Here is a 12,369-nt window from a genome sequence, read left to right as displayed (position 1 = left end):
AAAAAAAAGAGTTGTTGTTGCTGCTGGCTATAAACTACTGATAGTAGTCAAGTAGTAGTCTCTTTCAAGACTGCAAGTCAACATAAGGGAATACTAGTGATCAACAATCTTGACAGTATATCAACATTTCCACAAAATGCAATTTACTATGCTTCTTTTTGTTGAAAGTCACAAATAAACCGTGTTAAACACACCTATAGCCAACAGCAGCTTCTTTTTACTACTTAATGACAATTTCACTGCTCTCGATTAACATCACCTTAATTTTAGTTTGTCTTTTCACTTCATTGTATGCAAGAATTATATATTGAAAACACTCTTTAGATCAAACTTAACCAGATTGAAGCTACAAAATGCAAACAATATTTTTGGGGAGTTATTTGAAGAGTTTGTTCGCAAAAACCGATAAGTCCATATTTGCCAAATGGAGATATTTGCGATTAAAGGTCAAGAAAAATAAAGAGAATAATAAGAACATTTTTGCTTCTTTTGACCATAACTTCAAAAATGTACCTTATATGTAGTGACCAATATATCATTTAAAAGGTATTATTTTGCACTTTATGACAGAGACCGTACTTTAAAATCTTCAAAATTGGACTTATCGGTTTTTGCGAACGAACTCTTAATTTGTTATTCATTATTTTCTGTTGTGATGACTAGGATGGTATGACAGCAATCCACCTCGCAGCCCAGAATGGTACAGTGGGAGTCTTGGAAGCCTTAAAGGGTAAAGTCTCCTGGAAGGCTCCCAGTGTGAAGACCGGTATGACAGCCCTCCACGTAGCTGCCCACCACGGTCAGATTGACTTTGTACGTGAGATGCTGCTGAAGGTGCCTGCCACCATCCGCAGCGAGCCAGCCTCCGAGCACCTCAGCATCAAGGAGATCTTTGCACAAGATGTGAGTGCCCCACTGTGGACAGACATTTATGATGAGTTTAGACGTGATCAAAACGTCCTGTATTTCAAATGAGTATTGTGAATAAGAGTATTGTTAATATGAAGTGGTTTGTTATGTTATTACATACCATAGAAAATCACATAATGCCTGTTTCTACAGCACCCCATATTGTTCGTACTTGTGAGTATTGAATATCTAATTCAAATGTGTTTCAGTAAGACATATACCATGCCCTATTCTGGCTCTGTGCAGTAATAACATAACACCTCATGTAATTCTTTGTATATCACTCAAAGGCTTACAAATAGAATTAAGTTTTACCAAGTACTTTAAACTAAACTCATGACCCAGTTTGTTGAGTCATTTAATCAGAAAGCAGACTATTGATGTGCTTGTTTGAAAGCCAGTAGAACTGAGAACTTTTTACACTTGAGTTATGTGTCTAAATTCCCTGTCTATGTGACTGAAACATGCCATTAAAAATCATGACACTACATGCATACTCTGTGTACAATGTTTCTATAGTTCACTGTTCATACATTTAAATAGGTTCATGCATAGGGCCTACAACTGTACATGAATGATATTTCATGAGAGAGTATATGTTTCATCTCAGTATTGATCATTATTTAGTTTATCATGTTCTGTTTTTGTTGTTGTTTTCTTTCAGCATGGTCTGACCCCACTCCACCTTGCAGCCCATTCTGGTCATGAAGGATTGGTTCGTTTGCTTCTCAACTCTACTGGTGTTCAGCCTGATGTGCCAACAGTTGTACAGGTAGGAAAGTCTAGGATAGGAACACTCCGAGCATGGGTGTATGCAAGGGGGGGTCGGGAGGGTCATACGACCCCCCCAAATTTTCAAAAGGTCCACTTATCGTAAAAGACACTTTTGTTTTTTAGGGCTTTTTACCCTATACAACAGGAAAAAAAGTGACCAGGTGGTGTTCCAGCCAATTGTCAAAAACCTCGTAAATTTCGTAACTTAGTTTTAATATGCCATACCTTATTTCTAAGCCGCACTTCCATGCCGAAAAAGTCACTTTTGTATGCACCAAATGGCCCCATTTTAAGATATAAAATTCAAAAACTCCCTACCGTGGGAGGGGGGACACCCCCCTCCCACACCCTCTCCCCACTCGTTCGCTCCGCTCCCTCGCAAAGGTAAAGGTCCAAAAATTTTGATTATGACCCCCCCCAGGAAAAATCCTGGATACACCCCTGACTCGTTCAAGTGATATGGAATTGTTAGATATTCAGAAGCGATAGAACTCTGGTTACTGTAGATTTTGGTACTGTTTTAATTGTGAATATATTCCCTTGGTGTATATAGCCTCATTCAAACAAGAATCGCACCAGGTAGTCATGAGTCAAAAAAAAATGAGCCATTTATAGTTGTTAACATTGAGAACTGGTAATTGCTGACTAGAGAAATTTGTATTGGTATATTATGTGAGCTCCAACCATCCTTTTCTGATTTGACTGGTTGGATTTTGTACACTTCTGTGGACTCTCTTGAGGTGCAATACTTTTTCAAAAGTCAACTAGCTGCTTATTTTGGAGATTTTACATGATAATTTGAGAATAAAAACATCAATGTAGCTGACATTGTGTAATAACCCATTGAGGACGAGATGATTTTGCTACAATACACATTTCCCTTAGACACCGGCCCGAGTATTCTCGGGACTAGTTTCAAACAGGTTTATGAAGGGGATGTGTTTTCTGGACCATGAGATGGACAGAGTAAGATTATCTTACACACAATCCTTGTTGTTCAGTGACCTCTGATACTCTTCCAATTGTAACTTTACTGCATTGATCTGTGTCTTTGATTTGTCCTATGAAAGTGTCACTCAATTCATCATTTAAATGATAAGAAAAGTATCTTCTACATTTTCAAAGAAATATAGCACAGTATCTTCCTTTCTGCCCAGTAATGTTGGACAAATACTTTGATATTTCCTCTTCTAGGGCTGCTTTGGCATAAGAGCAATGTGTAGATATCATGGGTTATCGTACGAGTACTTGAATCTCTTCTCCTTCCAGTGTTCTGACTAGTGCATAAAGAATATATAGCAGTGATAATAATGTATGCCATGAGAATGGTTGTTACTACCACTGAAGATTGTTGTCATGATTGTAACACACCTCCACTGTATCTAGGACATGTAGGAAAATATCTCTTCATCCTTGTGTTTTGAATACATGTGGAACACAGCTGGGAGTATGGTTGAATGCAAAGGTGTCCCATGGGGTTGTTGATGTAAAACATGGCACGAGAAATATATTTTCTAAACATTGCATGAGAAGATCACCTCTGTCACATGGGTTAAGATTTGTCTTGTCTCTGAAATTTCCCCTCCTTCTTTCTTTCCAACAAATCTTACAGCTAAACAAGAACACTTACCCTTACCCTAACCCTAATCATGATAGCCTACCCATCTTTCATCCATTGTTGATATATATTACTTTCATTCTGGATGCAACATTGTGTGTATTTCACAATCAACTGAAATATTGCAGATACTTGGCCAGATCATAATTATAAGACAAGATTATAGTGAATTAAACCATGTGGTGCATTGATGTACCTTCTTTATGGAGTTAATAGGGAGACCATATAATTTGGGGGCAGTACATCGATGCAAACGACACTGTAGTGGATGTCCTTAAAACTTTATAACAGGAATATTGTCTAATTGTCAGTATTATTACAGAGGGTTTTTTCTTTTATTTTGTCAGTCATATTGAATTGACTTGAATTGACTTGAATTGACTTGAATTGAATTGAATTGAATTGAATTGAATGTTTTATTGTCCACAATGTGAATGTGGAAATGCGCCTTCCGCCAGCATTACAAACGAGGGATACAAACATATAGCAATTGTTCAAAGAACAACATATGCGTCTCGAATTACGAATAACATGAAACAGAAATGTTTTGCAATAATTATTACAAAAAATGAATATAATAACCGTTATATTCATAAATCATAATACATCTTACATATATCTCATTAAATTCAGTGATTTAAATAATTTCCACAGTCATAATGATTATCAAAAATTCAACTTTCAAACAAATCTTCCACTTCTAATCAACATCTCTATCTTCTACATTATTTTCCTTCATTTACAACTCATCATTATCTTCACATATATCTTCTCTATAATATCTAAATTAACATAATTATTATGACATTTCAACCAAAAACGTAATACATTATAGTTACAATGTTACAACACAATACAACAAACAAACAAACATCAATTATCCATTCATAAACATAAAATTCTCTCTTGACATAACAACTAGACATTAAACACAATAATAACAACCGTCACAACACAGTACAACAAACAAACGAACGAACCTCGACTATTCATTCATGAACGGAATTCCCTGATGGCAAGACTATTGAACGTGATCTAAAAAGATAATGAAAAGATGATAAGATAAAAAAGAAAAAAAGATAATAATCCAACTGTACTATGTTGACTTGCAGGGTACCATACCAATCCACTTGGCAGCACAGAATGGACACACAGCTGTCGTTGGCCTGCTACTGAGCAAGTCCACCACCCAGCTCCATGTCAAAGACAAGCGAGGCAGGACCGGCCTGCACCAGGCTGCGGCCAACGGTCACTATGACATGGTAGCCCTTCTCTTAGGTCAAGGGTCAGACATCAATGTCAATGATAAGGTGAGTCATTTTTTGCCTACCACTGAAATCTTGTGGGCCCTATAAGCTTGATTTACAGTCTTTTTGTTAAAAAAGAAGAAGAAATGAACGAAGTGTAAAGAATGATATGTGATGTATTTTCACAGATGGAATCTCAGAAAATGGAAATATACTAAAGAATTGCAATGCTGTTGGGTCAAATCATCTTTAGTGCAATATAATCATATTCATTCACTGCAAAGACAATGAAATGTTTCAAAAATTGATTTTCAAATATGTAAATCATTTATTCGTGATGCACTATATCTTTTCTTTTTTTTGCAAAAGGACTCAAGTGACAAGCACCTCTTTCTTGTATGTGTACAAAATATTAGCAGAAAATCTCTGTTATAGCTGAATGTGATTGTTTAAAACTAAGGATCCAAGTAAAACATTCTGAGTCCACTTTGAAGAGCATATCGTCGACCGCATGCCAAAAGGGCATTAATAGTGTACAAAATCTATGGTGTTAAGGCCCTTTTGGCATGAGGCCGACGATATTGGTAACTCAAGAGTTGGATAATTCGTGACTTACTTTATTTTTTTTTCAGAAGTGAGGCAGATACAAATATGTATGCAGTATTCTTAAGATGATACAACATCCTGTCATATTAAATCCCTTTAGAGGTGTAGATGTGTCTCAAGCATGACCTCATTTCGTCTCTCCAGAATGGCTGGACAGCCTTACACTTTGCAGCCAAGGCAGGCTACCTGGATGTGGTCACCCTCCTGGTGGAGAGCGGGGCGTCGCCCAAGTTTGAGACCAAGGACGGCAAGGTGCCCATCTGTTTTGCAGCGAGCTCCAACCACCAGGCTGTCCTCAGCTTTCTCATGAAGAAAGACCACAGCACACAGCGCCTCATGGACGATAGGAAGGTGAGGATACCAAACCAAGGTTTACTGTAAACGCAGAAATTTTCGCAGATTTTGCGCTACTTCTGGCTAGCACAGATTCTATAAAACTTGCAAAAATATCTTCACAATTTTCTTTGCACATTGTGAATGAGTTGATCAATGTGCAGTGCAGATTCAGCAACCTGCAAATATGTTTTTAAGTCACTCAGCTTGAACAATTAATCACGTGAAAATATTGACATTTACAGTACCAGATTGTGTCATTTTTGAGCAGTACAAGAAATATAGGAGAAAATGTGTACCTTCATTTCCCATCCACATTCAATGGAATTTGTTAATGATAATTTCAAGTAGTGTAGTAATGTTGCTGTGTAATGTGAAATGGAGGAAAGGATTGTGAGAAACCAGCCATTTCTATTTTCAAGGAGTGGTATATATCTACTATCAATGTTTGTGAATTAGCAAAATATATGTGCGCTTAGAAACTACTCAATATATGAATTGGTTGGTTACAGTATTGATTAATACATAATTGCAGAGATACCTGTTTTTGTTGTTACAGCAGTATGTTGCAGCAACAGAAAAAAAAAGAAACAAAATAAAAGTTCCCTTCTTCTTACAACATAGATGTCGTATATGAATATCATGTAGGTTTAAGACCAAAATACAATGCTAGCCTGTCATTGCATCATTCTACACTTCAAGATCATTGGTCAGTGTTAATAATGCGTACATTCTATCCCTCTCATTTGCACAGTTTGTCTTTGATCTGATGGTATGTGGTCGATACAACAATAACGCCTCCATCCGAGAGTTTGTCCTGCGCTCACCAGCACCCATCGACACCGCCGTGAAGCTGGCCAAGAACTTCCGCTACCAGTCCGGTAAGGAGAAGGAGCGAGCCCGAGACCTGCTGGATGTCAGTATGTTCTGCCAGACGATGGCTGTGGATCTCATCTCCATCACCTCCAGCACCACTAGTCCTGGATCACTCCTGAGATCCGTTGACGAGAGGAACGTTCCTTTCCTCGATGTACTCATGGAATGTGAACAGAAGGATGTTGTGGCTCACCCGTCAGTTCAGAAATACCTTTCCGATGTCTGGGTGGGTAACCTGAACTGGGCCAGCTGGAGGATCATCCTTCTCTTCTTCGTCCTTGTCATCTTTCCTCCAATATGGATTTTCTTCTCGTTACCACTGAAGCATCGCTTCAACAAGCTTCCCATCATTAAGTTCATGACGTACTTGGTGTCTCACATATATCTCATTATTCTGCTCATTCTCACAACTGTTGTCACACCATTCATCGAGGACTTTATATCCAACCCCAGCATGGTGCCCAGGTGGTATGAATGGCTCCTGCTGATGTGGTTATCAGGACTCTTAGTCACTGAGATAACCAATCCAGGAGACCGGCAGGGCCTTGGCTGGATACGTGTCGTCATCCTGGCGGTGTCCTCCGTAGCGTGTGTCCTGCACATTGTGGCCATTCCCTTCAACGATGAAACCAAGCGTCTTCTGGTCTACATCAGGAACCAGTTCTTTGCCTGGTGTGTCCTCTTCTGTTTCGCCCATCTCCTGGAGTTCCTCTCCTTCCACCACCTGTTTGGACCCTGGGCCATCATCATCCGGGATCTCATGAAGGACCTGGTCCGGTTCATGGTCATCCTTCTCATCTTCCTCGTGGGCTTCATGCTGCACCTCGCTGCCGTCTACCAACCAGTCTACGTCAAGTCCACCAACTCCACGGTGGACGGCACCATTCAGACACCGGCAGACACCTTCTCCATCCTCTTCTTCTCCCTCTTTGGTCTAGTGGAACCGGAGACACTCCCTGCTACCACCCGTCATCCCCAATTCACTATGTACCTCATCAAGTTGGTCTTTGGTACCTACCTGGTCGTCACACTCATTGTCCTCATCAACCTCCTCATCGCTATGATGTCCGATACCTACCAGAGGATCCAAGCTCAGTCAGACAAAGAATGGAAGTATGGCCGGGCGCAGCTGATTCGGAAAATGAACAAGACTTCAGCCACTCCTTCACCTCTCAATATATTCACCAAGCTCTACTGGTACCTCAAAATGGCATTCAAGCATAAAGGTGAGTTTGATTCATTTCATTTACTCTTTTATTCATGCATGGTGCATGCCTCAGTTGAAGGACTGTTCTTCCCCAGGTCCCTGCCGATAAAAAGTGAATATTATGTTGTTTGTCAGCCACCTGTTAAGAAGACTCTCCTATGCATGACTGAAATATTACTGCTTGCCAATTTCCTGATTGTGAATACACACAGTTATATGTTTACATATATGAAATACACTGTGAATTTTCAATATAGATTAAAAAAAGTACACTTTGTTAATGCACTGTAAAGATGTGAGCAACAGTAGAGTAGTGTAAAGTAGAATCTACCAGTCAAATATAAAAGTCTTTCCATTTGGAATTAGACGAAATCACTAGTGCCTCAATTTCATATTTTTCTTTCTTTCTTATTTTTCTTTGCAGGCAAGATCTGTAGTGCCCAGGCCAGAGAGCTGATCAATGAACAGGAAGAATTAGATGCATTATCAGACTCTAGATCAGTGGACATGTTTGGACACTCCTCAAGTTGGCTACGGAATGTCGTCCGGCGAAATACACAGGTTGCCCCTGAAGGTAACTATGACAAGGTTTATAATAAAAAGATATTATCTTCTTGATTTGATGGAAATGGCTGGTCAATGGCTAATCAAAGTTTTGACCAAAAACAATTAATTTCTCTATTTTTTTTTATTTGATTCTTTTGATTGTTTATCCTAATTTTGGTTAATGAATGATGTGTTGTGTGAAATAGTGCTCTCTACATTTTCATAAATGTTTGTTTGCTTTGTTATATGTGGTCCAGCCGGCTACTTGCAGCAGCGGCCGAATCAACAGGGGACTGGACCAGTCCGGATTGAGGGTGTGGTCGACTGGGACACAGTGGTACACCGCTACCTGACCATCAAAGGTCAAGAGGAGGACATTGACCTTGGTATGACCTTTGACAAGGACGGGGCTGGCCCCTCGGCCGTGTCGGGGGATGACCCGTCCAATCACCAGCTAGTAGTGGCTAAAGCCAATGGAACCAAAAATAACCACATCGTCTGAGACATTCCACCCACGGCAGCTATTATTATTCTACATGAAATAAGGGCATGATCAGACTCTTCAGAAATAAAGACGACCTGCATCATAGAGTACCAAAGTGTGATGTCATAGCCATTCATCGCCATGGAAACTGGTTCTGAACAACCTCCCCTACCTGGCCCGAGTGTTAATGCACGCACCTGGTTCCAACTCAAGCTGTAACAAAAGACTGTGGCATCATCATTTAGATACTTCCTATTTCACTGAGAATAGAAAAACGAATGTTTTTAGGTCAGCCGAAAATAAGGGACATTTCCTTTCTGGCTGCTGCCTACCATAGCAATTCCTTTTACACTGTTTAACTGATATTTTTGTAATTGTATTTCAATGTTGTTGTATGTGTTTGTTTGTTTTTATATCTTCTTTGCTTGGTGAAATAAAGAAACTTGAAACTTGAAATATCCTGTTGGATAGTTTAATACTGTGTCCCCTCAAACATTGTTCTATGGTGGTCTCCACAATCACAAGGGACCACATTCTCTGCTCTGTTGTAGTCCCTATATGGTGGATAGTCACTGGAATAATTAGCTTGAATTTATGTGACAAGGTCTTGAATATTTGCAGGACAAGTTGTGTCATTGCTGAGACAGCATCATGTGGTACAGTGATACTGGTTGTTGGCAGTGTACCATCACAATCTGTATGGCAAGTCCTTAATGGCCTGATGACAGAATTTGGGGTTTTTTTTCAATAAGTTGGCCATTTCAGAAGTGGAGAAACATTAAGAATTACTCTTCTTTAATCCTAGATGAAGGGATAGCGGACAATCAACATACAAATAGAAGGCAGTGACATAAAAGAGCTACACATCAAAACACCAGCTAATTGTCAGGCAAGGTACAATAACTTCTGGGCAGTGATTTCACTTTCACACACATGTGAAGTCCACTTGCATGCAGATCTGTTTATAATTGGGTCGGAGAAGAGGGGTTATTTTTGAAGGGTTGTTGGTAAAGTTCACTTTTGTGTTCAGTATGTGTAAAATGCAATATACTACAATCTAGTACAGTGTTACTGACATGAATATATTTGTGCCTTCCTTTACAAACAGAAGACAAGGATTTCAAAGGAACGAGAAAATCCCGTGATTTAAATTGTGGATAAAAGAAGCTGAATTTGTGCATAGCAAAACATTAAATTGGCTTGAAGTGTATCAGTCGGCTAGGTGGTGTATCAGTCGACCAAATTACACAAAAATATTCACATATTTTTATTTCATGCTGGTTTCTGGTTGAAATGCACGAAAATTCATACACCGCGAAAATTTAAACTTTTAAAATATTGTCCCAAGATCCTCCAGTCATAGCATGAAATTGAGATCCTGAGGGGCAATAATATCAACTATGCCCCGAATAAAAGCAGTTTATATGTGACCCGCTACAACAAAATGATCCTAAAGTCGGGCGAGGTCAATTATTTGAAAATTGCATTGCATAATTTCCTAATCATTCTGCTTTAAATTGATATATAACACATCTTATAAAAATAATCGGCTGCGGAGATATGGATGTTTAATTAAAAGAGAGCATGTCGAGACGTCTGGGAAATCACTGTTTCGAGAAAAGCACCCTAAAAGTTTTCCTTGCGACGCAATCGCGATCAAGGGACACGCAAGTCAGTTTTCACCTCCGGACAATAGAAGGCAAGCCCTAGCAACTCCCGAAATGCTCATTCAAGCACAGCGTCGGTGTCGGCGGTCTCCTCACCGACCAATCAGTGACCAGGATGCCAGGAGAAGCGGCTGGGCATAGCGCACCCCGCCTGCACGCACCAGTCGACTGGGCAGTGTGTGAGCTTCACGCTTCGGTTAGCGGCAAGCAGCAAACTGACCAATGAGATCACTGTGGTCGTTGTTAGGGGCGGAGCCTATCTGTGGCGCTCAATCCAAATTTTGGAACCAGTTTCTGCTTCGTTGAAACGCCAAAAAACATGGCCCAGAAAAACGCTATTTTTGGGTCTTTCCTTTCACCATTTTGCTTCAAAATTCTGACAGATGATAGAAGATATGTCAGATGACAATAATATATCAAAATCAGAAAATCATAAGTTTTGACCAATTTTGATGCTCTGACTTCAAACTCGATTTTCACGGCTTCGACCGTGCGCGACTTTAGGACCCTTTTGTTGTAGCGGGTCACATATCTGTTTTAAAGATGGAAAAGTATTAAATAAAGTTTACTTGGTCAATCTTGATCGTGCTACTATAGCCAGTTCACATGTCAGGCGCTACCATAGAAGTTTGCGAATGTTATGATGGTATTGGACAAGGGTCACCTCTCGCATTTTAGGATGGAAAAGGTACATGTGCATACCGAAGGGAGGCAGTTTAGTGCTATGGGGTGATTTAGCACTATTGAATGGTTTTGTTACAATGAAGCTGCATGCTGGCAATTGCTGAATTTATGTCTCCAATTTCAACTGATCAGAATCGAGGATTGATCAAGTGAGTTATACAAAGTGTTTTAGGACCACATTGTAGTCTCCCATGCAATGTGCATGTGATTCTTTATACATTGTACTAGCATCATGTGTTTCATATGTCACTCATGCCATTAGTGTACAACTTCACATAGAAATGTCATGGATTGAGTATTGGTTGGTGTACATGATGTATGTTGTCAAATTTTGGTACAAATATAAAGGAATGGCAATAGAATTTAGAACAGTATCTCACAACTAATGGTTGTATTTTTTAGCAAATGAATGGTGTGATATATTTTCATAAATGACTTTAAATGTCCGAAGATTGAAGTCATGTACAGATACTGTGACAAGGAGGCAGGTCAGGCCTTCACCAGAATGTCTTAAATCTATGCATCTTTTCATATCTGTAAATACAACCTAAGATTTATTATGAAGGGAAAGGCCTTTATAGTGTATATAATAAGAATGTAAAGCATGCCATTCAAGTGTATGATATATGAGTATAAGGAGATTACAGTAAAATGCAATATTCATATTTTGCAGTGGCAAAAGCCACTATGTACATTCATTATGATATACATTATGCATATATACAGAACTGTGCATGCTTGAATAGTTACAATTGTATAACGTATATAATTTGTAGTTAAATGTTAGAAATGAACAGTTCAGTCTCTTCTCTTCTTTAAACCCTTTTTTCATGCATGCAACCTGCCAAACTGCCAAACTTTTCAATCAGCATTTAGTAATCCCTCCAAAACTTGACCTATTTGTAGATTAGCAAGTCTAATTAAGTGTAGCAATATGTTGTCAGTCCAACTGGGTTCAGGCTGTGGGGACACAATAGGGATTAGGGGGATTAGGTAATCTCTATTCATCGACAATTAGTTTCAGACATCTGCCAGTCGGTGAAGAAAACGCTCCAATGTGCTTGCCATTGGTGAACATAAGGATAGCACAGCAAGGGTTTGTAATATCTCTAGTCTTTTGCAACCACTTGGCATATCATACAACAGGAAGTTGTGAATTACACTGTAGCGTAATATTCTTCAAGCATTGTCTGAGAGCAAATATTTTCAGGAAAAATTCTCAATTTAGAGTTGGAGTTGCCTTAGGTAAAGAAAATAGTACTTGAGAAGCATGGGTGAATATTGGGAGGCATTTACAGAATCCCTGTTACGGTGGGTACAGATATTGTTCACTCGTGAATGAAATTTAGAAATCAAACTCCCAACTCTACAATTCTGCATTATTCGGCTCACTACAAGTAAGCATTATTTTAGATTTG

The 12,369-nt window shown here is 39.2% G+C and overlaps 1 protein-coding gene across 1 annotated transcript in view; it reads left to right on the top strand.

Moving 5' to 3' along the window:
• Positions 1 to 8,693, top strand: part of LOC139742121 (uncharacterized) — a 45,917-nt gene extending 37,224 nt beyond the window's left edge. The window contains exons 17-23 of the mRNA XM_071652692.1: positions 664 to 903; positions 1,574 to 1,681; positions 4,414 to 4,611; positions 5,299 to 5,505; positions 6,242 to 7,589; positions 7,995 to 8,144; positions 8,374 to 8,693. Coding sequence (XP_071508793.1) covers positions 664 to 903; positions 1,574 to 1,681; positions 4,414 to 4,611; positions 5,299 to 5,505; positions 6,242 to 7,589; positions 7,995 to 8,144; positions 8,374 to 8,618 — 2,496 coding nt within the window. The 3' untranslated portion in view covers positions 8,619 to 8,693. The remainder of the gene's footprint in view (positions 1 to 663; positions 904 to 1,573; positions 1,682 to 4,413; positions 4,612 to 5,298; positions 5,506 to 6,241; positions 7,590 to 7,994; positions 8,145 to 8,373) is intronic.
• Positions 8,694 to 12,369: the final 3,676 nt, after the last annotated feature.

Source organism: Diadema antillarum, unplaced genomic scaffold, assembly GCF_040938485.1.
Source record: "Diadema antillarum isolate AM-2024a unplaced genomic scaffold, OU_Dant_1.0 seq00000980_RagTag, whole genome shotgun sequence".
In the NCBI taxonomy this organism is placed as follows: Eukaryota; Metazoa; Echinodermata; class Echinoidea; order Diadematoida; family Diadematidae; genus Diadema; species Diadema antillarum.
This window is presented reverse-complemented; position numbering and strand designations above follow the sequence as displayed.